General features: G+C 43.2%; 3 protein-coding genes and 1 pseudogene across 3 annotated transcripts; 2 read left to right on the top strand and 2 right to left on the bottom strand.

Annotated features, from left to right (window-relative positions):
* The first annotated feature begins 132 nt into the window (after window positions 1-132).
* LOC136483655 (uncharacterized) lies at window positions 133-1,044 on the top strand. Its single transcript, XM_066480783.1, has one exon. It carries the CDS (start codon window positions 460-462, stop codon window positions 799-801), a length of 342 nt encoding a protein of 113 aa, XP_066336880.1. The 5' UTR covers window positions 133-459; the 3' UTR covers window positions 802-1,044.
* Window positions 1,045-2,306: 1,262 nt separating this feature from the next.
* LOC136483650 (uncharacterized) lies at window positions 2,307-9,627 on the bottom strand. Its single transcript, XM_066480772.1, has 5 exons — window positions 9,061-9,627; window positions 8,915-8,964; window positions 4,849-4,975; window positions 3,326-3,430; window positions 2,307-3,244 (listed from the first exon to the last, which is right to left on the bottom strand). Exons 1-5 carry the CDS (start codon window positions 9,488-9,490, stop codon window positions 2,622-2,624), a joined length of 1,335 nt encoding a protein of 444 aa, XP_066336869.1. The 5' UTR covers window positions 9,491-9,627; the 3' UTR covers window positions 2,307-2,621.
* Window positions 9,628-17,870: 8,243 nt separating this feature from the next.
* On the top strand, window positions 17,871-21,571 carry LOC136483643 (putative disease resistance protein RGA3; annotated as a pseudogene).
* A 183-nt stretch (window positions 21,572-21,754) lies between these two features.
* LOC136483635 (uncharacterized) lies at window positions 21,755-24,616 on the bottom strand. The gene is made up of 2 exons (XM_066480751.1): window positions 23,830-24,616; window positions 21,755-22,569 (listed from the first exon to the last, which is right to left on the bottom strand). Exons 1-2 carry the CDS (start codon window positions 24,490-24,492, stop codon window positions 22,210-22,212), a joined length of 1,023 nt encoding a protein of 340 aa, XP_066336848.1. The 5' UTR covers window positions 24,493-24,616; the 3' UTR covers window positions 21,755-22,209.
* Between the last annotated feature and the right edge of the window lie 291 nt (window positions 24,617-24,907).

Here is a 24,907-nt window from a genome sequence, read left to right as displayed (position 1 = left end):
GTAGTCAGATATGTGTGTATAGCAGGTGACTCATGGAAGCACGCGCCTGGCCTCCATTGGCCACCAACACGCGGTCCTGACGTACGGCGCCACTCTCGCTCTCAGTCTCAGGACGATCATCACAAGACGCCCTCCATTAGCCATATATTCATCCATCCATGTGGACCATTGGTTTGCTTGTCTCCAACGAATGCATCCATCCACGGGAGGACCAACCACTTGAATGAAATTTGGACAGCATGCGCGTGCGATCTCGTCGGGTACTGAAGTAGCGTCCACGCCATCTGCACTGCACTCCATGCGCGAGCGCCCAAAAGAACTCATCTGCCACCTCATGATCTGCTTTGTGGCCAGACCTTCCTTGTCCGCGTCGCGCCGCATATATTGAATCCCAGCGAGCCATCCCACAAGCACTGTACTGTGCCTGCCGACCAGCATTGCTGCCGCGGCTGCCTCGGCATGGCGGCGCCGGTGGAGATCGGCGCGCAGGGCACGGTGGGCTCGCTGGTGCTCCGAGAGGTAGAGTACTTCCGGAGGATGGAGGTCGCCGGCGGCCACGGCAAGAAGAGCAGCAGCAAGGTCGTTGCAGCCAGCGGCGGCGGCGGCAGCCCCCGGAGCAACGGCAAGAAGCCCAAGAAGAAGAAGGGTGCCGCGGCAGGCAATGGTGGGTCCTTCTTGCCGAGGATGTGCTCGTCGGCGGAGGTCGCCGAGGACCCCGGCAGCGGCCGGAGGGAGCGGCCCTCCAGGGTCCGCTACCGGCCTCTGGGCGACGACGGAGACGCTCTGCCTCAGCTGGACTAGCTGATTAGAGGGATGATATGCTGCATTATTATTCTGTATCAGATTCAGATCCGGAGAAATCTGTGCCAATATTAGGTACAGTAGATGAGAAAATCAGAAAAGTATTTATGTTATGACTGGTTTGACTCGTATCCATATTATGTAGTTTGATTTGATTGTCTGTGTTTCAGACTCGTATCTATTTTGCTATCCATTGACAGAACTGTATTGCTTCACAATCCGAGCCAAATTTGGTTCACTTTGAATGTATTGCTCTTGTTCCATTGCATTCTCCACTACAGGGAGGACGGAGGATGCACTGCTTTCTTCCATTAACCAACCCTGCATTTGGATAATGCGATTTCTTGCTTGATTGTTTGAAGCAGCAGCGTTGGCTCTCCGGAACCATGAAAATGGTCTCTTGCATCACAGATAGTCAAATACTCGTTATTTCCGGTGAAACTTCTAACCATTAAAACTATTTAGCTCCAAAAAAAAAAACATTAACGCCACACGTAGATTTCGGCTTGATGAAAGATACATTTATCAGATTTTAAAAACACATTCTGAGAATACTGTACAATGCATCAAACAACAGACAGTGCCCCGGGTTCCTCCAACAAAGGAATCTCTCGCACTGCGAATTGCTGCATCCACTGAAATTTAGCTGCAGCGCTGCACCTGTCTGTTGCTTCAGAATCAGATCTAACAACTTCAGATCAAAAGCAGGTCCTATCCCATGGAATATTCGAACACATGCATAGAGTATTAAATATAAACTAAAAAAATAATTAATTGCACAGATTGTGACTACTTTGCGAGACAAATCTTTTAAGCCTAATTAGGCTATGATTTGACAATGTGGGTGCTACAGTAATACATGTGCTAATGACGGATTAATTAGGTTTAATAAATCCATCTCGCGATTTACTAATGGATTCTGTAATTTGTCTTTTTATTAGTATCCGAACACCCCAAGCGACACCCCCATATGACACCCTAAAACTTTACACCCTAGAACTAAACCAGGCCTAAATATAAATCTAGCAAAAGAATACAGTTCAACATTCATTTTACTTGGATTTATCATTATAGATAGATGCTGTTTCCCGAAGTGGATGGGTGCCACAAAAAAATTCAAACAAATATTTCACTACATGTGCAGCCTTCTGAAGTTTTCTCAGTCAACAGGTTACAAACTGAAAATAGAACTTATAGTTATTTCCATAAAAAGCCTATTATTTTTTTCAAGACGCGATACAACAGGCGTATGGCCATCTACATTGCGCAATAGTTGGATGGACTGAGTTCTAAATATGAGGTGCATGGACATATGTCCCTGTGCATTATGGAGTGCTTAATACAATAAGGATCTACAAACCCATATGAGGGAGAATACCAGCTACGAAACAGTCCAACCATGATTCATGGTTATAACTCTGAAGAAAGAACGTACTGTCCCATATCGAAGGCAATTAGACACAACATGTATAACTTAATCTTTCAACATACTTTCCTTTTCCATGTGATTTTAAAATATTCGAATAAATCATGTTTGCATTCAGTTTTTCTCAACAGAAAATGTGATGTTAACCTAACCCATGCAAGAATTGCTAATCCTGAATGAACTATACTGAACTCACAAGTAACAGGTTCACATGAGATGCGGACCTTGTAACCTACTACTTCATGTCGAATTTGTTTCTTTCCTACTAATTTTGCTACATTCTGCTATATATTCAGCCCTATCAAGAATCAATTCAACAACTGCTGCACCATAGTTTTTAACTACTGACAAGCAGAAAACACAAGAAAAATGCTGTATATCTACATGCGCTACATCACTCGGTAGAGAATTCAAACAGCATCATATGCCTGTACTTCTCACCAGGGTGAAAGACAACTGAGGGAAAATTAGGTTGATTAACAGCATTCGGGAAACCTTGCGTCTCGAGGCAGAGGCCAGCATGCTTTCCATAGACCGCACCTCCTTTGCCCACGATGCCATGAAGAAAATTTCCAGTGTAGAACTGCACTCCAGGTGCATCAGCCCAAATGTCTAGGGCCCTCGAACTAGACGGGTCTACCACTTTTGCCACATGTCGCAGACCTGACCTCACTTCACTGGAGTCAAGCATGTAATTATGATCATAACCACCAGGGACCTGATCAATTCTGCTTCCAATTCTGTTCCCAGTCAGAAAATCAAAGGGAGTGCCACTTACTGGCATGAACTCGCCTGTAGGTATTGAGGTTTGATCTACTGGAGTTATCTGAGAGCCCCATATCTGGACCGAATGTGAAAGCACATCTCCTGAGTCATGGCCTGCCAGGTTCCAATAGGTGTGCTGTGCTAAACTGATGGGTGTGGCCTTGTTCAATGGTATGGCTTCCATCTCAAGTTTCAGTGTTGCACTTGGAAGAAGTGAATATCTGACAGTAACAGAAACATCACCTGGGTAACCTGTTTTTCACAGCATTAGTATTCATTGAAATAAGGCATGTATATACAGTTATTTTTCATAGAAGGTAATTGTCACAGTACCTTCCTCTCCATCTCTACTATAATACTTGAAGGTAATTGAGGGCTTGTCCCCTTTGTTACATTCGGCGACTTCCCATACAGTTTTGTCAAACCCTTTAAATCCACCTGAATATGGTATTGCCCCTAGATTAGTTAATGGAACAGAAGCACAAATAATTGAAGTGATGTAGATCTCTTCTTTCTATGTGCAAACATGCATCTGTGATTCTGTATTGGATGTTAGGTGTCCCTAATACAATAGATATACCAAAATAAGAGACTGGATAATAACATACATCTAACTGACTATATAGTTCAGTAGCAGGCACCGAGAAAACAGAGCATGCCAGCACCAAGGCTGTTGTGGTCACTGAGTCTCAACTGCAGCAGTGCAACCACTTGCTTTCCCCCAGCCTTCTTTTGGTCAAAAACATCTTGTCCAGCAAGTGTTCAGTATCATGTAAAGGAGGTTCAAACTGTGCAGTTGAGTTGTAACTAGATTGATTCATTTGTACTGTTTGTCTAAAGAAATGGCAATGGCAACCCCTTACCTTGCCTCAACTGGCCCTAAGGGTAACTGTTACTCACTTACTCCTTGTGTCCCAACCCCTTAGTGGGTTCAGTTGTCATGTGCTGATGTGCATAAGTCGGGGGTAAGGGTATTGTAGCACATGGTGGCTTCCGAGATAAGTCTCCCTGTATACTTTGATTACCTATATCCTATTAGTTATTTGTTTATGATATTTGATGTTTAATGACTGGTTTTGTTCATTAATTAGCTCACTGATTTGGTATTGAGAAATTCTAGAGTGCACTTGTTAAGTCCATGCCTAGATCTATAAAGAGCAGCCAGCAGTTATTTTCATTCAGCAAGGGAAAGGAAGTATTGAGGAAACAGTATTTTGTTCCCCACAATACTATTTGTCTTTGGGTCCACTAAACCAAGTTTAATGCAAGATCATTTCACCCATGAAGCCAGTTTTGAGAGTGGCTTGCTGCTGCAGGCCACCACAAGACCAGGTTTTTCCACCATAGAAGCCAGATCATGCTTAACTCCCTCAGCTCACACAAGCACACATTAATATCAATCTCATCCCAAATTCCTTTTCTCCTGTCCTGACAGTGTGGCTGCTGGTTGTTGGCATCATTGTACCACTTGGGTAGTCCATGACAGTAACTTGCAATATTATCAATGCATAGGTGATAGTCAAAATTAGTGTGTACCTGTCTTATCCTATGAGAGAGCAGCAATGTATTTAATGAGAAATGGGAAATTTACAGTGTGGACATTGAAAGTTTTATATCATATGACTACAATTAATAGCTTAGCAATAACAAAATATCCCCATTGAAAGCTTTGTACAAACTACACAATGTGGATATTTATTAGCCTTTGTTGTACAATGAATACCATATGCAGTTACATCCCAATTTGTCAAAGTCATTTAGTACCAGGGTTGTTATCAGGCATTTTTCATTATTATTTATATTTGCATGTTTAAATAACTTTTAAATAACAATATAACATTACAGATTTTCCTTACCATGAAGGGTGTTAGGTGGGTTGTTGATACTCAGATTGTAATGCACCCCATTTAGAGTGAACTTTCCATCCTTGATTCTATTTGCAACTCGACCAAGAATGCAGCCAAAGTAAGGTGAGGTTCCATTCTGATCAAAGAGACTCTAACTGTTAGCACCAAAGCAATTCTTGATCGCTGAGATATACGTAAATAACGATCTACAAACTGCAGATAAACAACAGCCACAGTTGTGAAGCTAATCCCTGAAGGGAAAAATGTACATTAAAATATAAGGGCAAACCAGAAAAGGAATGCAAACCTAAATTAGGAATAAATCCATTTCACACCCACTATGCTTTCGTGAAAATCCGCATAACCCCTGAACTATAAAACTGGATAACCTACCACCTATGGCTGCTTTTGAAGGTCATTTTGAAGTTTAGGGGGATCCAAAGGAGTTCTGCGGAATAACAATCCCAGCCGACAAGAATCAGTTCTCCAAATAGTTTTCATTCCAGAAACTGTACTTTTCAAAAAAAAAAAAAAAAAAGTAAGAGGGCATACCCAGCACTGAAAACTACCACATTAGGTGGACTCCAGGCCTCTAGGGAAGGGAATTCCTAGGCAACCTTGTGTTTGATTATTTTGCAAGGAGGCTGATTCGAACCCAGGACCTCGAGGACATAAGTGGAGACAACCATTGTGCCTAGCCCACCCTTGATAAAACTTTTCAACAGAGTACTTGATGAAAAAAGGTACTCCCTCTATTCCATTATAGTTCAATTTGGCCTTGTCTAAGTCTAACTTTGACCAAGTTTTTAAAAAGAATATTAAAATCTACAAGTTCAAATAAAGGCTCTACCAAGATCTTGGGAAATTTAATGAAACTAATTTGATATTCTAGACGTTGATGTATTTTTCTATAAAATTGGTCAAAGTTAAACAAGTTTGACTTAGAACAAAGCTAAAATGATCTATAATTTGGAACAAATAGAGTATTGCTTTCTTAGTAAAGAGAGAACAATATGTTAAAAAATGCTCTCTGACCACATCAGTGAAACCTAAAACTGTCAACAAGAGGGTTAGGAGGGCTTCATTTTGTTAAATGCGGTGGTGTGTGGCTGCGTGCACTGGAAGAATAAGTAAAATGGCAGCATGAGATGTTATGGGCAGCCAACTGTGCTCTTTGGGCTGGTTCGGCACTGTAGCAGGAATGTATTGTAGCGCCAGGCCTGTAGCACTGCCTCCCTCAGGTTTAGGGTTAGTTAGAGATAAGATTTGGTAGTATTAGATTGGATCTCTTTCTTACGAGTCAAGTAGAAACTCCATATATAAGGAAAGGAGATGTATCAATTAAAGGCAAGCAAGAAACAATCAATGTAGCCCCCCTCTTGTGTTCGACTGTTCATTCCTCTCATCTTTGACAGTTTGATCTAGACCTCATCTCCAACAAAGCCGACTCCACCCAACCATCTTTCCTGTGGTTTATCCCATCATGGGCACGCCAGCCATGACATGTGGATAGCGGGTGGTCAGCATGCAATTTAAGCGAACTGCTCAAAGAGATGTAATGTATTGCTTCAATTTTGTTATTAATTAGGAGTCGAGGAACACAGCACCACACAGTAATCCAGATATCCATAAAATTAAGACTACAACACTTAAAAGTAATATGAGTTAGTTTGCAAATGAAAAACTGAAGTTACAGCATTTGAAAAGTAAGATAAAAACAAAAAAGGTTAATATTAATGGACAGTGCACTTGCAAAGTACTCCCTCGAGTCAAAAAATACTTGGCCATTTTGGACATTACATAGTCTTTGATGTGTACCTTGGATCACTATTTTGTATTTTGATATATTTATAGAATCCAATAAATTTATGAGAATATGTAAGTATTTTTAAGACAATATATACATATATGATTTTTCACATTTCCAAGCAAAATAGTTTTAAACATATTGATAGTCAAAGTTTTGAAAGTTTGACTAACTCTTATCCAAAAGGTAAGCATTTGTAAACCAGACAGAGTAGGTCTAACTTCTAAGGTGGTTCAGTGGTAGAAAAGGATGTCAACCAAACTTCAGAATTCAGCACCCATACTAATTCCTGGATCCTATCATCAAGCAATGAAAAAGCATTTACTTCTATACCAGGTATACTAAATGCTGACTCTTGGCTAGCGGTGCCAGCTGGCCAACATAATGCAGTTTGGCAAAATGTGATTCAAGCTGAAAAAAGGTGAAGTTTGTGGCAGAGGCACACAGCCACAATCTTCCACCTGTTGTTTCTAAAGTAAGTGCTGGAACACCATTTCATGCTGCCATTAGCGTGAAGTTACACTCGTACACAAGAAGGAAAGATTTTAGAAATAGGAAAACATGCAAGACAACTTAACAGTTCACTGAAATAAAACTCATGCTGCAAGCTACAGTAATGAACAATATTGAAACAAATTAAGTGTGGGGCTGAGCAATGTTTTCAAGGCGGTAAGGCGAGGCGAGGCAACTGACTACCGCCTTACGCTTAAGCGACTAAAGCTTGAGGAGAGGCGACGCCTTAAGAAATTAATTAAAAAATAAAAACAGCAGCTTAGAGCAGTAGACGAAGAAAAAAGGAAAGGAAAAAAAGAAAAAGAAAGGAGCCAAGTAAGAAGTGGGCTCGCCCAGCCCACTAGGCAGCCCATGTGCTCCTTCCCCTCCTGGGTGTGGCTTCATCGAGGTCCCTATCCCGAGTTCCCGACCCCCATCAGCGCCGCCGCTCCCCACTGCTATTCCGCCTCCGCACGACCGCATGAGTGGCTGCTCTGCTTCCCTCCGCTCCTCTCCGGATGCCCTGCTCTGCTTCCCTCTCCTCCTGATGCGCTGCTCTGCTCTGCTCTTCCCTCCGCCCCTCTGCTTCCCCTTCCTCTCTGGTCAGTGCTCTCAGATCGACAGCCGCCGCCGTCTCCCCTTCAAGATCTCCCGCGCGCTCCTCTCTCTGCGCTGAATTTCTCCCGCGCGTCTCTCTCTGCGCGCGTGCCAATTTCTCCCGCGCGCCAGCTCTCTCTGCGCACTCCTGTTTGCCGCCCAGAATCGGGCCCGTGTATGGCGCCCACCACGCACGATTTGGAACGAATCAGACGCCAAAGCGACGATTTCTGGACGCCACGGTCATAAGGCGGACGCCATACGAATCTAAGGCGAGTCGTCTGTTGTGGCGTCCCGCGTGGAGCGCCTTGGCGATTAAGCGATGACAAAGCGACGCCTTGAAAGCACTGGGGCTGAGTGTTGAATTTATTTCAATGTTATTTCCCAATTAAATGCTATGAGTTAAAACTATATGTGAAATGTAACAAATGGCACTAGTGTTCAGAGTTCAGACCCTAGGAGGTAAAACTTATCAATACCACAATGATGTCAGAGGCAAAATCATTGAACTGTTATGCAGTATTAGCGCTGTAACTTATAAGCAACACTCAGGCGAAACTAAATCAAATGAGGCATCATATTTTAAGTTTATTTTTACACTTCATACTTTTGAGCGCTCAATGTAGTTTGGCATGGCAGCACAGTTGTTAAAGTCCGTACTGAACCAAACAATGGATGCTCCAAGTTACCAAGAAAAGATGAGAGTAATGCCTTAATGTAAGAGATATTAAAGATAGAGCTTACATATACAAGGTTAAAAGCTTTTATTACTGGCAAAAATATTTTAGAGATGGCATCATAATACTGTAGTTAATAACAGTATTCAACGTTTCTATAGACATGAATAAATAAATTTTGCTGCACTTTCGCAGGAAAATAAATTATTTAAAAATTACTGCCTCATCTTCTTCTATATAGTAGTATAATATTACAAAACACACGCCATAATTGAGTAACCAACGAACCAGAAAAAAGAAGGGGCCCCAGCACATACGCAGATACATTCACACACAAGCTACCAATATGCAGCGCTTGCACGCACAAGTTGACTTTCAAAAGTCAGAAACCAATAAAATATCTCCCTTCAGACTCCTAACTCTACTCCCGCAGAGATCTCCGAGAAATGAGGCAATGCGCTAATTAATGGTTCCAAATGAAACGCATGCATCAAGAACTCACCAGGTACGGATCCAGCGAGTCGAATCCGAGCACCACATCAGCGAGAACCCCTGGGAGCAAAACGAGCAGAGCATCGTGAACCAAGAAACTCACAGCCGCTCTACAGCACAAGCAAACAGAAGGTGGGTACCAAAGAGAAGCCGCACCGTTCTTGTCCGGGACGAGGAGCGAGGTGACGGCGGCGCCGACATTGGTGAGGCGGACCCGAACGCTCCCGCCGTCTAGATCAAAGAGCTCCGGCGCAGGGGGTGGCGGCGGCGGCGCGGGCATCGGGAGGAGCAGCGGCCTGGGAGAGGCGGAGCGGAGGCGGAGCAGCGGCGTGGGGGCGGAGAAGATGGTGACGGCGGCGAGGAGGATGAGGAAGAAGGGCGGGGTGGCGCGGAGGACCCTGCTGGCCACGGGGACCGCGGGGTGAATGCGAATCTGGGAGTGGAGATCCCGGAGCCTGTTGGACGGGGGGAGGTGGTGGAGGAGCGGCTGCGGCTGCGGCTGCGGCTGCGGGCGGGTCGGGGTGCGAGGAGCCCGAGGGGAGAGCGAGTGGTGGTGGTGGTGGTGAACTCCCACCAGCTGCTCCATTTCCTCCGGCGGCCTGCCTGCCTGATTTCCCGGGGTTTTGGTTCAGCTCTGGAGCAGCAGCAGCATCTCCAGTGGCTAGGTCAGAGGTGGGCGCCGCGCCAAGGGGACGACACGACACGACGCACGACTCCAGCGTCGGTCAGGTCGGTTTATACCGACCATCAATCAAACAAGAGACGAGAGAGGGTTTATACCTTGGTCATATTTGATTATTATTTGTTTATAACTCTCCTATAGTATATGTTAAGGCCTTATTTAGATTCTAAGTTTTTTCACTCTCTCTTCATCACATCAAATCTTTGGACACATGCATAGAGTATTAAATATAGATAAAAAAATAACTAATTACACAGTTTGATTGTAAATTACGAGATGAATCTTTTGAGCCTAGTTAGACCATGATTGAACAATAATTATCAAATACAAACGAAAGTGCTACAGTGCCAAATACTGATTCTCCACCATCATCTAAACAAGGCCTAAGTGTCTGATGTTTTGTGTATGGCGTCTATGATTTTGTATTTTTGTCAGATGTTCTTAAATATATATGGACATAGCATCGGCTCTGTTCGACACGACTTATTGCTGCTGCGGCTAATTTGTTGTGAGAGAAAAACATTGTTTCATGACTGAAAAGGTATAGTTGATTCTAGCTTATAAGCTCAAGCGAACAGAACCATCGATTCTGCTTGCGACATTCATATATGTAGTCAAGAACTCAAGATAAAGTAAAAGCTAATACAGAGAGATCAATCTTCTTCCAATATCATCCAGTAGTCGCAATATTCATCATTTGAATAATTGGGGAGAGGGGGCGCCAAAACCCATAATAGGATTCGATGCACTTTTAGTCTTTTTTTTTAAAAAAAAAAGGACATGTACTGAACACAACACCAAGCTCTACTGCCAAGAGAACTTTAGATTTTGATCATATAGGTACACAACTGTTCAAGCATTCCTATATAAAAAAGCTCTGAATGCAATTTTTTTAACCATTCCATTTCCCTGATATTGATACTACTATATCCAATTCAGTGAAACACATGGACCGGCTTCGGATGATGATCCAAAACGTCAGGCCTGTTCGCTTGAACTTATCAGCCGGCTTATCAGCTAGAATCTACAGTATTTTTTTCTCACAACAAATCAGTCAAGACCAACTTATCAGCCAGTTTTAATACCAGCCGAACAGGCCCAAATAATGTACTAGTAAGTGCTAACATTCCTCTCATTCATTTTTTTTCACAGGCATTCCTAACATCCTGATATTCCTACAGTAATGTAGATCACGATGCTGGACAATCCATAACAAATCCAAAAGATCTACTTAACCAATGAAACATAGGTACTAAAAATATTAAACAAAATTTCTTCTTTCCACTTATCTATGTTTGACACACCTACTTTGCTCACACTTGTTATCTTTTTTTTATTTGCAGAAACTTCACTTATCCAAAAGAGTCAATAAAAAGTCAAAAATCACTTGCCTCGCATATTGTGCTTCCTCTTTTTACGTGTTTCATCAGCTTGAACTTCTTTATATGTACATCGACTTTGATATTTAAGCATATCTTATATACAAGCATATACCAAACCATGCCTTATTTGCAGTGTCATAAAATTGGCTGCAACTTCATAGTTTGATCCTTCAGCATAATCAACTTCAAAATGGGTGTCCCAACTGGCCAACTAGTTATTATTATTATGCTCACAAAAAGAGAGAACCTCTTGTGTTTCCTCTGTTCATTCATGGATCTACAAGCGTTACAGAGGCAGCCTGCCAGCATTTAGCGATCGAAGTTTCAGAACTGAAGACAGAACCAATCCAGCTATGACCAAGGGCTTAACAAGACCAGATAACATATGGAGACTAAATATCAACCCTCCTTGAACCTGTTCGTGTTAGAAATTTCTCAGTACTAGGTGTACGTAGATCTAGCGGGTTTAAACATCTTACTTAGGGTTCCTCTACTTCGCGCTCGCACAGTTGCGCCGTAGCCGCATGGACGCCAGTGTCGAGGGAGCTCGGCACGGTGGAGTTCAGCGTAGAGGTGGCGAGGTCCAGTGGCGATGCAGAGACGACGGTGAGGTTGGTGGTGGCTTCCCGTCACTGGCAGCACTCACTTTAGATCGGATTATGTTTAGTTTTTGGAGGATCACTGCGACTCCGGTCAACCTCGTAGTCCGAGCCCAGATCCCCATATCTCCTTTTATAGTGTTGTGCGACAAGGCCCACCAACCATATTAGGGTCAGGCGCCCCCGATCAGAGCGCAGATCCAAGGACCCAATAGGTCGTTGAGCCTATTGGTGGAGATCAACTAACATTCTCCCCTTGATCTTACTACCATCTTTCAATTTCATATCATTTACTTTTGTTCATTCCATTACAGATTAGCGCATAGAGCATGTTTCATCGTCACGGTCAATTACCGATAGATTTAACAGTTACAACACACCACTCTATTCTGAAATAGATACTTAACTTTGGTCCTTCTTTTGTCTAGAAATTATAGGTTTTCCCTTAAACCCATGCTAGCTACATGTTCTTTGAACACGTTGGGTGATAAGCCTTTTGTAAGCGAATCCACGAGTATCTTTTCGGTACTTATATGCTCAAGACTTATGACATGATCCCGGACTTTATCTTTCATAACATAATACTTTATGTCAATGTGTTTTGCAACACCACTTGACTTATTGTTGTAAGCATACTGTACTACCGGATTATTATCGCAGTATATACTTAAGTGGTCTATAGATGTCATCAACCACCTTCAAACCGGGTATGAACTTCTTTAGCCAGTTCATCTGCTCCGTTGCCTCATAACACGCTACAAACTCGGCATACATTGTGAACGATGTAGTGACGGTTTGCTTTGAGCTTTTCCATAAAATAGCTCCCCTACGAGAGTGAATACATATCCGTGGATTTTCTATCATCTCCCGCATAATCAGAATCAGAATATCCCACTATATGGAGTGAATCTAATCTTCTATACGTCGTCATGAGGCTTTTCGATCCTTGCAAATAACGCAAGACTTTCTTTACCATTTTTAGTGTTCTGTTTCAGGATTGCTCTGAAATCTGCCAAGTGACCCGGTAACAAATGTCAAGTCAGGGCGCGTACATACTTGAGCATATTGCAAGCTTCCGACAGCTGAAGCATATGGAACCACTTTCATTTGATCGATCTCATATTAGTTACTAGGGCATTGAAAATCCCTATATCTATCGCCCTTAACTATAGGAGCAGGTGTGGGACTACATTTGTGCATACTGAATTTCTTTAAGATCTTTTTATATGTATGCCTTTTGTGACAGTCGTAATACCCTTTTACTTCTATCTCGGTGAATCTCGATCCCTAAAACGAACGAAGCTTCACCAAGATCTTTCATATCAAATTTTGAGAACAAAAACTTCTTTGTCTCCAGTAGTAGACTGACATCACTACTAGCAAGTAAGATATCATCCACATACAGGACAAGGAAGATAAATTTCCCATTCTTAAACTTTGTATAGACACAATTGTCCTCTATATTCTCTTTAAACCCAAAATTCCTTATTGTCTGATCAAACTTCAAATACCACTGTCTTAAAGCTTGTTTTAATCCATAAATGGATTTCTTTAGGCGGCATCTCATTCGTTCTTTTCCTTCCATGACAACCTTTCGGTTGTGCCATGTAAACATTTTTTTCCAAGTCCCCGTTGAGAAATGTCGTCTTTACATCCATCTGATGTAATTCTAAATCGTAATATGCCACTAATGCCATTATGATTCTGAAGGAATCCTTACATGAGACTGGAGAAAAAGTCTCATTGTAATCAATCCATTCTCTTTGCGTAAAGCCTTTTGCCACAAGTCAAGCTTTATATCTCTCTATATTTCCTTGAGAGTCAAGTTTTGTTTTATATACCCATTTTACAGTCTACTATTTTGGCTCCTTTAGAAATTATTTCCATGTTCCAAACTTTATTGGCATTCATAGATTTCGTTTCATCTTTCATGGCCTCAAGCCACTTTGATGAATGATCACTTCCCATGACTTCTTCAAATGAGGTGGGATCATCCTTCATTTGAAATTTATCAGTGTTGTATACTTCATAGTCAGCAGGAATAGCTAATTTTCTAACTCTTTGAGACCTTCTAGGGGCCTCCACATTTGGCACATCTTCTGTTTGAGGCTGTTGTTGCTCCCCCTCGTGTGTGGCAATAGGTTCTATAGGATCCTGAAGATCGTCATTCATTGTTGCCATAGGCGAAATAACAATAGGTGCTGGCACCACAGTATCTTGCACTGTCGGTGCAGCGACAGCAGGTAGTGAGAAAAATAGCTCATAAATCATCGGAGTGGGCGTATACACCCGCTTCTCTTCAAAGTCAATTTCTCGAGCTACTATGCTCCTCCTCATTATTTCATTCTCTATGAAGACAGCGTGTCTCGTTTCTACAAACTTTGTATGTCTATCTAGATAGTAGAAACGAAAACTTTTTGACTTTTCTGGGTAGCCAATGAAATGGCAACCTACTGTTTTGGGATCTAGCTTCCCAATATTTGGGTTAAATACTTTAGCCTCAGTAGGACTCTTCCACACACGTAAGTGGTTTAGTGAGGGTACTCTTCCTGTCCACAACTCATACGGTGTTTTGGGCACTGACTTACTTGGTACTCTATTGAGAATATGAATGGCGGTTTTTAATACCTCCATCCACAACCTCAACGATAAGGTGGAGTAACTTATCATACTATGCACCATGTCCATCAGGGTACAATTGCGTCTTTCAGCTGTTCTATTCTGCTGAGGTTCGTCCGGTATAGAATACTGTGCTACTATGTCATTCTCCTGTAAGAACCTTACAAAAGTTCTAGGAACTTGGCCATATGGTGTATGCCGACCGTGGTACTCCCCCCACGGTCGGACCTAACTGTCTTAATCTTTAAATTGTGTTGGTTTTCAACTTCTGCCTTAAATATCTTAAATTTATCCAATGCTTCTGTTTTTTCTTTGATTAGATAAATATAGCCATAATGGGAGTAATCATCTGTGAATGTTATGAATGAATCATAACCATCCACACTCTTTACAGGAAACAGACCATAGATGTCTGTGTGAATAATCTGTATAATTCCTACGCTTCATTTGGCATCTTTTTTAATTTTCTTTACATACTTTCCTTTTATGCATTCTCTGCATTGTTCTAAATCTGAGAGCTCTAATGGAGGAAGAATATTATTCTTAACTAGTCTTTCTATTCTCCTCCTCAAAATATGGCCTTAACGACAGTGCCATAATTTCGACGACGCATCGTGAGCTCTCTTATCCACCATTTCCAGAGTAACTCTCTGTCACCAGCTGCTTTTTATCAGCTAGGTAGCATATGTCTTTGAAGAGCTAGTGAACTGACTCTTTATTCTATCGAGGTACTCAGTGACCGTGTCACACTCTGAGATTGAGCCCGCAATTACAGGCTTAATCATGTTCTTTATCACAACCAAATATTTCTTATTGGTAGTGACCCACTTCCTATGCTCAAGGTCATAAAACATCTTTTGAGATTCAAAATTCCTCTCTTTAGTTGCCCAAGCGGCATCAGCCTCGTTTGTCTCTCTCACTGGTGTCACATGATTAGTGGGACATGGTGAGGTGACTACCCAGTCCACATCAGCCAAGATAAAGGCTAGGTCAATCTTTTTCTTAACATAAAAAATTAACAACAATTGCATGCCTTGATTCCAACGTTGATCAAAATTAAAACATACAACTGTTCTTATACACTAATTCTACATCACCGTTGGGCAGAAATAGAATTATTATGGGGATGAAAACGATACGGATATTTTCCGACCGTATTCGAAACCGTATCTGAGTCCGGATATCCAACCTCCGATACCGTATCCGTATCCGAATACTCAAATTACATATTTATGATGTCGATATCACATATTTATGATGTCGATATCCAATCGTATCCTATCCGACATAGTTGACACTATCCGTATTCGAATCCGAATCCGGACAGAAATATGAAAACAAATGTAATATCGGTGATATCCGTCCGTATCCGATCCGTTTTCATCCCTTTAATGCATAAAATCATTAAAATTACGATATTGTTATTAACAACGTTGGTCAGAAAATAACATCATAATCACGTCAAAATCTCTTTTTCTCTAATTAAATATCACTTTGGTTGATTACGATATTGTTATTAACAACGTTGGTCAGAAAATAACAACATCATAATCATGTCAAAATCTCTTTTTCTCCAATTAAATATCACGTTGGTTCAAAATAACTGAAGAATAAACTATTTCTTTAGCAACAGAAACATGAAAAATTCATTATCTATTTTTCAGAAGCATTAAACTTTTCTCAAATATTCTCTGAAAAATTATCACGTTGGTTCAAATTTTAACAGAGATATTAAACTAGATTTATCGAAATCTGCTTCTCAAAATTAAACAACTCAGAACTCTATTTACTGTTCACTGTGGCCCGGCCTGCATCTACAGTACTGGCCCAGCAGCAACAGTGCATGGCTCGCCCTGCCACAGCAGCCTGGGCCGGCAAAGTGGCCTCCCGCTCGCGCCCACCTGGGCCTAATTCTGGCCCGGTTGATATGCGCCGTTGATGTAGATCGGACGGCCACGTGCGCGTCTCGGTGGATCAAAACAGCGACCTCAGCGCCTCCGCTGAAACCCTAGCATCATTTCTTTCTTTCCTTTCTCTCTCTCAGCGCAGCAGCGACACCGAGCGAGAGCGAAGCGGTGGAGCGGGTAGCCATGGCACCGTCGTCGGCCCCTCACCGGCGTGCGCGCTCCCCAGCGGGTGAGCGCGCTGCTGTCGAGCGGCTTGGCCGCGGCGCCCCCTTGGCCGAGCCCGAGCGAAATAGCTCCCCCGGCTCGGCCTTCTTCTCCCACGCCGGCGAAGGGTCAGCCCGACGCACGGCGAGGTAGGTCCCTTCTCCTTTTTTCCCCTTCTTCTCCGATTTGGTTCTTGTTTGTTCCTCTCGGATTCAACCGATTTGGGGATCTAGGGTTAGGGTTTCTTTTCCCGATTCGATTCGTTCGATTCGGTTCATCTCTTTCATTTAATTTTTTTTCTTTTCTATTTGTATCGAATCGCTCTCTTCCTCTTCCTCGTCGCGAGTTAGGGTTAGGGTTCGATTGAACCCGATTCGGTTTTTCTCTCGGTTTTGATTCAAGATCGGCGAGATAAGCCCCTTCCCCTCTTCCCTTTCTTCTCTTTTGGATCTTCTTTCTTTTCCTTTTGGAGTTGAACCGATTTGGGGTTGGGGTTAGGGTTAGGGTTTGACTCACTAGAGTCACTTTTCTTCTTCCCCAGTGAGCGCTTTGTGTGTTAGGGTTCGGCTTCGTGTGCCGAGACCCATTTCTCTCCTCTTCTTAGATCTAAACAGGGTCAGTTCTTTTCTTGCCATGCGCCAGCGAAGACGGCGGTGCGACATCTTTCCCCGCTCGGTGGCGGTGGTGACCAGGAGTTGAGTGACGTCTGCCACCCCCCGGTCTCTTTTCATTTTCTTTTACCCGGTTAGGGTTAAAGTTTCAATCCGAACCGGATCGAACCCACTGTTACTCTTCGATTTCTTTTCAATGTTTTACCCCATACTAGATCTACGCACTGGCAACCTTGGCTCTGATACCATTGTTAGAAATTTCTCAGCACTAGATGTAGATCTAGCGGGTTTAAACATCTTACTTAGGGTTCCTCTACTTCGCCCTGGTACAGTTGCGCCGCAGCCGCATGGACGCTAGTGTCGAGGGAGCTCGGCGCGGTGGAGTCCAGCGTAGAGGTGGCGAGGCCCAGTGGCGATGCAGAGGCGACGGTGAGGTTGGTGGCGGCTTCTCGTCACTGGCAACACTCACTTTAGATCGGATTAGGTTTAGCTTTTGGTGGATCATTGCGACTCCGGTCAACCTCGTAGTCCGAGCCCTGATCTCCACCTCTCCTTTTTATAGTGCTGTGCTATAGGAGCCCACCAACCATATTGGGTTGGACACCCCCGATCAAGGGGCCTATTGGTGGAGATCAACTAACAGTGCGCTCTCCAACATCTAAACCAGCCTGTGTATTTGGTTAAACAAAAGTAGCAGGATCTCTAAGAACAAAATGATGGGTGGCCCCACATGGGCCTAGCTAACCCAGAGTAGATTGGAATCTCCTGCAAACTGACGTGACGACCAAAAACATCTTTGCTTATTCTTCACACCAAAACTCAGTACAAACTGTAATCTACGAATCCAGCCAAAGGACGTTGAAAATATAGATGCTCTATCTATGCTTTCTATGTACCAGAGCCTTACATGAGATCCAAACAAAGTCTAGAACTTAGAAATTTAAGTCTCTAACCACCGATAATGTAGGTCAGTTGAAAAGGGTACATTGAGGTTCATAAAGGAACCAACAAATGATTAAAGCTGACAAATGTGTCCCTTTCAAATTATAAAGGTAGCCCATTAACATATGGTGTAGAAGTTTCTTCAAAGACTCTTGGAAGACTTCGACCTGGTATCTAGCAGCATATATGAGACTATTGGTCTTAAGAATGGATAGCAAGCTCAGTAATTGCCAATATGGATATCTCCAGCTACTTGGCTGTAGGTGGTTGGTTCATCCAAGTTATCTTCGACAAATACCTGTCCTACCAGCTCCGGCGATGGGCGGCCGACTGTGGCATCGAGCATGAGCTGGACAGGCTTCGTGTTGCTTTGCTTCGCACGCAGTCACTTCTCCATGGTGCTGAGCTGGTGCCGACACTCTCCTACAACTCTCTTCCTTGGATGCGAGAGCTCCGAGATGTCATGTATCATGCAGAGGATCTCCTAGACAAGCTTGAGTACAACCGTCTCCATCATGAAATGGAAGAATCAAGTGCAAACGAGAGCAGCAGTAGCCCAATCAGCGCCTTCATGCTCTCCCGGTTTCACAACCAAGGTACCCCTTCTAGCCTGGAACCATGTTGGGATAGATCAACAAGGGTAAAGAATAAGATGGTAAATCTATTGGAGCATATTGAGCAGGTTACAAATGGAGTTAGTGAAGTAGTCAGCCTACCCAGGAACATCAGAAGCAGCAATCACAACATCATGACAAGCTCAATACCCCACGGGAAACTCATCGGTCGGGAATTCGAAGCCCAACAGCTGGTAACCGCTCTGATAAGTTCTCAGGTCGAGATCCCAGTCTCTGTTGTCTCTATTGTTGGGGTAGGTGGCATAGGTAAGACTACTCTAGCACAGCATGTGTACAGCAACGCTAGAATAACAGAGAACTTTGATGTGAGAATGTGGATCTGTGTTACTTGTCTCTTGGACGAGTTGAGGATCACAAAAGAAATGCTGGAGTCAGCTTCCAGCAGTCGGTTTAGGCATGGTGGCATAACAAATTTCAATAGACTTCAAACCGCACTGAAGGCAAGGCTTGCTTCAAAACGGTTCCTCCTTGTCTTAGATGATGTTTGGAACAATGACAACAGAACAATAGCAATAGAACAAGAGAACTGGCAGAAGCTGCTAGCCCCTCTAAAGGACGGAGCAAATGGGAGCAAGATACTTCTGACAACTCGGTCAAGTATGGTAGCAGAGATGCTGCAATCATCCTAAATAATTAGTTTGGAGACCTTGCAAGTTAATGACTGTTGGTCCCTAGTAAAGACTTCTGTGTTTGATGAGACAGAACATACCATCAACTCAAAATTGGAGAACATTGGAAGGAAAATTGCTGAGACACTCAGTGGTCTTCCTCTTGCCGCAAAGGTGGTAGCTGGACACCTGAAATGTAAACACAGTGTAGATGAGTGGAAACAAGTCTTGCAAAGAAATGCAGTATGGGAGGAAATCATGCCAATTCTACGAACAAGCTATGACAATCTGCCACCACACCTGAAACAATGCTTTGCATATTGCAGCATCTTCCCCAGAAACTGGGAATTTGAAGCGGAGCAGCTGATTCTGCTGTGGTTAGCACAAGGTTTTGTGCACCCAGATGGTTGCAGGAGATTGGAGGACATTGGGAAAGAATACATAAATGATCTACGTAATAAGTCATTTTTCATGATACAGAAGAAAGAATTTGTAAGCTATTATGTGATACCACCTGTAATTTATGAGCTTGCAAAATCAGTTGCAGCTGAAGAAAGCTTCAGAATAGGAGGTGATGAATGGACAAGAATCCCATCGTCAGTACGCCATCTATCCGTACATCTAGATAGCCTTTCAGCACTTGATGACACAATCCCATACAAGAATCTACGCACTCTCATTTTCCTCCCTAGCAGAACAGTGGCTCCAATCAATGATTCCATCCCTCCAGTGGCTCTCAATAACATAAGAAGCCTCCGTGTGTTGGATTTATCCCTGTGCATGATGGACAGACTTCCTGATAGCATATCAAATTGTGTGCATCTCCGATACCTAAATATCTCATCTACTACCATCGTCACAGTACCAGAATTCTTGTGCAAACTCTACCACCTACAGGTTCTGAATTTATCAGGTTGCAGGCTTGGAAAATTGCCTTCCAGAATGAACAACTTGGTCAATCTACGACATCTCACAGCAGCTAATCAGATTATTTCAGCCATAACAGACATTGGCAGGCTGAAATACCTTCAGAGGTTGCCAACTTTCAAGGTTACCAGAGAGAGAACACAAAGTATAGTTCAGCTTGGGTACCTACTAGAACTCCAAGGATCCCTACAGATCAGAAACCTTGAGAATATTGATGCTCCAAATGAGGCAAAGGAACCATGCTTTGCAAGAAACGCCAGCTCTCTGTGCTGCAGTTAATGTGGGCATCTGATCGAGATGAGGTAAATGGAAATAGGGAAGAGGATGTGCTAGAAGCTCTCCAACCGCACAAAAATCTAAAGAGACTAGACATAGTGGGTTGGATGGGAGTCAAATCCCCTAATTGGCTTGAGAACGAATGGCTAAGCAATCTTGAGCTTATTTTCCTAAGTGGCTGCAATGCATGGGAGCAGCTTCCACCACTTGGTCAGCTTCCCTCCATCCAAATAATCTGGTTGCAGCGTTTGAAAATGTTGAGGCAGATAGGCCCAGAGGCATATGGCAGTGGCAGCCAAATGGAGACATTCCAGTCACTAGAAGAGCTGGTGCTTGATGACATGCCAGAACTCAATGAGTGGTTATGGAGTGACCAGACAATGAGGAATCTACAGAACGTTGTGATCAAGGACTGCAATAAGCTCAAAGCGCTGCCTCCAGTACCTCCTAACCTTACAGAGATAACAATTGCAGGGAAAGGGTATTGGGTGCCATACCACCATGATGTAAAGTCGGCACGCAGGTCCAGTGTCTCATCTCTTTGCATATTCAATTGCCCCTTGTTACTTGCCAGATTATCTGCACAAATGAACACAGAAATAATTGCAAGGTTTAGGTCACTTAGAAGCATTATCACTGATCAAATGACAATACTAAGGTGTTCTCTTTTAGAAGATAGGCTTGAGCTCATTGAGAGCCTAGACATCCAAGATTGCTCAGAGATCACCTCCTTCAGTGCAGACGACGATGATATCCTCCTACAGCTAAAGTCACTCCAGAGCTTATGTATATCTGGTTGCAACACTCTGCGATCACTTCCTTCCACTCTGTCCAGCGTGCAATCCCTGGATAAGTTGGTCTTATGGAACTGCCCTGCGTTGGAATCACTGACAGAGGAACCACTGCCTCTATCAGTTAGGAAGATTGAAGTTGCACTCTGTCACCCACTGCTCAAGGAAAGGCTCGTAAAAGAATATGGAGTTGACTGGCCAAAGATTGCACACATCCCTTGGATTGAAATAGATGGTGAAATTTTGTAGAGATTGGAAATAGGAAGATAGTGTATTTTCAATCTGAAACCTATGATCCAATATGGATAGATGTTTGTGTTCCAAATAATTCTATATGGAAACAATATTAATTTAACTCCAAAGTACTACTAGCGAAACTATCACAGTACTTCCGAAAATGGTAGAATCAGCTTCAGCTTGTTATTTTTTAACCAAATATCTCTTGTTTGTAAGATCTTAGCATTTCAGTTAAAAGTTATGTCAAATCTCATTCAAAGTAACCATGTTAAAAACTTAAGTAGGTAAACTACAACTGAAAGGAAATATGCAAGGTAACCCAAAAACTGAGTTAAAATAAATTAATTTGGCTGTTCAAAAAAAAAAAAAAAAAAAAAAAAACTAGATGCTTCTCAAAACACAGGATAAACTGAAGCATATATGTAATGATATTCAGTACTAAGCATACATTCCAAGATCAGAATAAAAAACTGCACTAGTATCTGGAAATGTCATTAAGATTCAAGATGCCCAGCGCATGCACAAATATTGATGTTACTTATACCAAGTATCTATAACATACACTCCCTCCGGTCAGGTAAAGACGTCGCTTCTGACAGCAAATGGTCAGTTAACTCAATTGCTAACTCCAGTAGGAACGGCATCTTTTCCCTACCAGAGGCAGTAATAACAAAAGGTCCAGCAACCAACAAACTAACCTAAAAGTTAAAGCAAAGGGATACCATGGAACTCGATGCAACACAACTATTGGGCACATGACATGTCTAAACATCTGGCCTTGCTGAGTAACAAAGGGGCAAAACTGCCAGAACTCAATTGATTCTTCGCAGTTCATATACAACCCAAGCTTAGGAGCATAAGAGCAACAGTCAGAAACAAATTTGTCTATTCCTTTGTACAGTGAGCATCATTTCCATGCCTTGTACAGTGATTGTAACCAACACTAGTGAGAAATGCCCTTATCTCCTGTGCACTGCTGTTGCTAGCCTGCAGCAGGTGTTCATCTTCTTCATATATAAGGTAGGGAGCTTCACCTTTCCTCCTTGAAAGCAATTTTGATGCACCTCTCAGTACGTGGTACTCCCAGCCTTGAACATCAACTTTGATCATAAGAACTCTCTCAGTATCTGGAACAACTTCATCCAGTGGAATTGTGGAAACTTCAACAGCAATTTCTGCATTAGACTTGAATGCTAACTTTGCACCAATTGCAGATATAGCACTGTTGTCAAGTCGACCAATCACCTAGATTACCAGAATATGCAATAAGTGGTGGAAAAAGGCAAAACAGAAGCACAGACACATAGAAAACAATTTGAGATTTCTAGATTATGTAAATATCTCTTGTAAAACTAAGGATCAGAATAATTGCCAAACTGTAATGTCTTACATGCATGCAGATTTTGTTTATGCACTTATGTCTTGCCTAATTTCAGATATGTGATAGTGGCAATCAATCAATCATGGTTGTACATGAATGTTCAAAAAATATACAAGGCTATAAATTTCTGCGAAAAATAGTAATCCTATAATGAAAAGTTCATTGTGTTGCTTTAACAATATTAAAGTTTATCAGTATGAGATTGGACAAGTAATACTGATTTTCCATGTAAGCTTGTTCCTTAAGGAAGACATATCACAAAAGAACCAAAGGCTAAATTAAGCGCTCCTTGCCTTTGGTTTGAGCAAAACAGATTCTTGCTTCACCGAGGAAAAGAGAAGTTCTGGATAAATTGACAATGTCAACTTGAATTGACTAATTCAGTTCCGCCTATTCCACATTAATGGGAGTACATTTACACCAGGTACAACGCCGGCGCTTGGGGCGGCGGTGGCGCTAATCAGAGGTTCTGCATTTTATTTTATTTTATTGCCACTATGTACATGTGGCCAGGCACTTAGCAGTGACATTGACGCTCAAATAAGCAGCCGGCACTTGGTGATTTTATAGTTTAAAAAGTGACGGTTTTAAGGATGGATAAGCACATTAGCATGTAGGTTTAGCTTTTTCCATTGTAGGTTAAGGCTCTTACACAATTGTTTGATTATTCTCTTTCTTTAAGAGCCCCATTTAAGCGTTCACGGATTGTACATAGCCTTATGTTTCTGCTTCATGGATATGATATTTTTTGGACATTTCTAATAATAGCAAACCTTATTCCTATTTTGGTATTTTGGATTTCAGGACTTTTAGCCACGGTTAGTGAAGGGCCAGAGAAGCTTTCTAGTTATGAATCGGGTATAGAACCCATGGGGGGGTTTGGTTACAATTCCGAACACTAATTACAATGACATCCATGCGAGCTTGTTCTGCTAATAACATGGTCAAAGTGCCATACATAGAGACCAGTATGCAAAAAATGTTCGTTGATTGATAAGAAGGTAAAAGAACATAGCACTTTCCAATTCTAAATGGCTGCATTTAGCAACTATAACAGTGATACACAAAGTTGCAACGATGAATTAATCGGTTAAAGAAAATCAAACTATGATCAGAACCAGTACCTGGTGCATCGTAATAGTCCCAACTCGATCAGAAGCTGCCGCGTGATACACCACAACGCGGTCCTGCACCCGGTTGAGGTACACCCCGTCGCAGATCCGCTGCAGGTTCTCGAACACGGGCTCGAATGCCAGCACCCGGAACCCCATCACGGCGGCCGCGAATGATGCCATGCCGACATTAGCCCCCACGTCCACCACCAAACCACCGGAAGGTTCCCCCCTCCCCACCTCCCCGCCGAGCAGCTCCTGGATGGTCCCGGAGATGTCGGGCTTGCGGAAGCGCTTGCCCTTGAGAAGGCGAGCGATGTTCTTGTGGGGGTGGTCGGGGAGGGTGCCCATGTCGGCGAGCGAGTAGAGGAAGGGGTAGGGCACGCCCTCCACAAGGTTGGCGACGACCGGGAAAGCCTGCGGCGAGGCGTAGCAGTCAAAGGAGCGGAGGTCGCCTGGAAGGTGGCTGGAAGAGGAGGCAGCGGCCGTGGCGGCGCGGGAGGAGGTGGTGGTGGAGAAAGTTAGATCCGGCGCTTTGGAGAGCACGAAGAGGAGCAGCAGGAGGATCGGGAGGAGGAGCAGGGCGGTTTTGGGAGTGGAGGAGGCCGCCGCCGGAGCGTGCCGGCGCCAGGGAGCGGCCGGTGGCGCCGGCGGTGCGGCCGGCGGGGCCGGCATTGGTGAAGAGGCCTCGGGCTTTGGGGGAGCAGCCGGTGGCAGTGCCGGATGGCGTTGGGGAAGAAGGCCGCCGGGCTCCGGGCTTTGCGCACATGCGCCGCCCCGGCAGTGTGGCAAAAGTCACTCGTCGAGCTGTCCAGCAGCATTGATTTCGGCCTGGCTTAACTGCTGGAGAACCAAACTATTTTCCGTCCAGAAAAAAGCATGTGCGCTGTGAGGATGGAGATTATCCGGTAAACCGTGAGCTGTGAAAAAACTAACGGGGGTTATTTGCTGTAAAAAATTATAAGATGTCTTTTAAAAACAACTATAAAACTTATCTTTTCTCTTTATCTTTTTTATTAAGCCCCTTTGGCACGGCTCATCCAAAACGGCTTCAACGGTGAAGCCAAAGTAGGTAAAGCCAGAAAAACTG

This window comes from Miscanthus floridulus, chromosome 1 (assembly GCF_019320115.1).
Source record: "Miscanthus floridulus cultivar M001 chromosome 1, ASM1932011v1, whole genome shotgun sequence".
NCBI lineage: Eukaryota > Viridiplantae > Streptophyta > Magnoliopsida > Poales > Poaceae > Miscanthus > Miscanthus floridulus.
The sequence above is the reverse complement of the archived record's forward strand: the minus strand, read 5'-3'. Positions and strand labels throughout refer to the sequence as shown.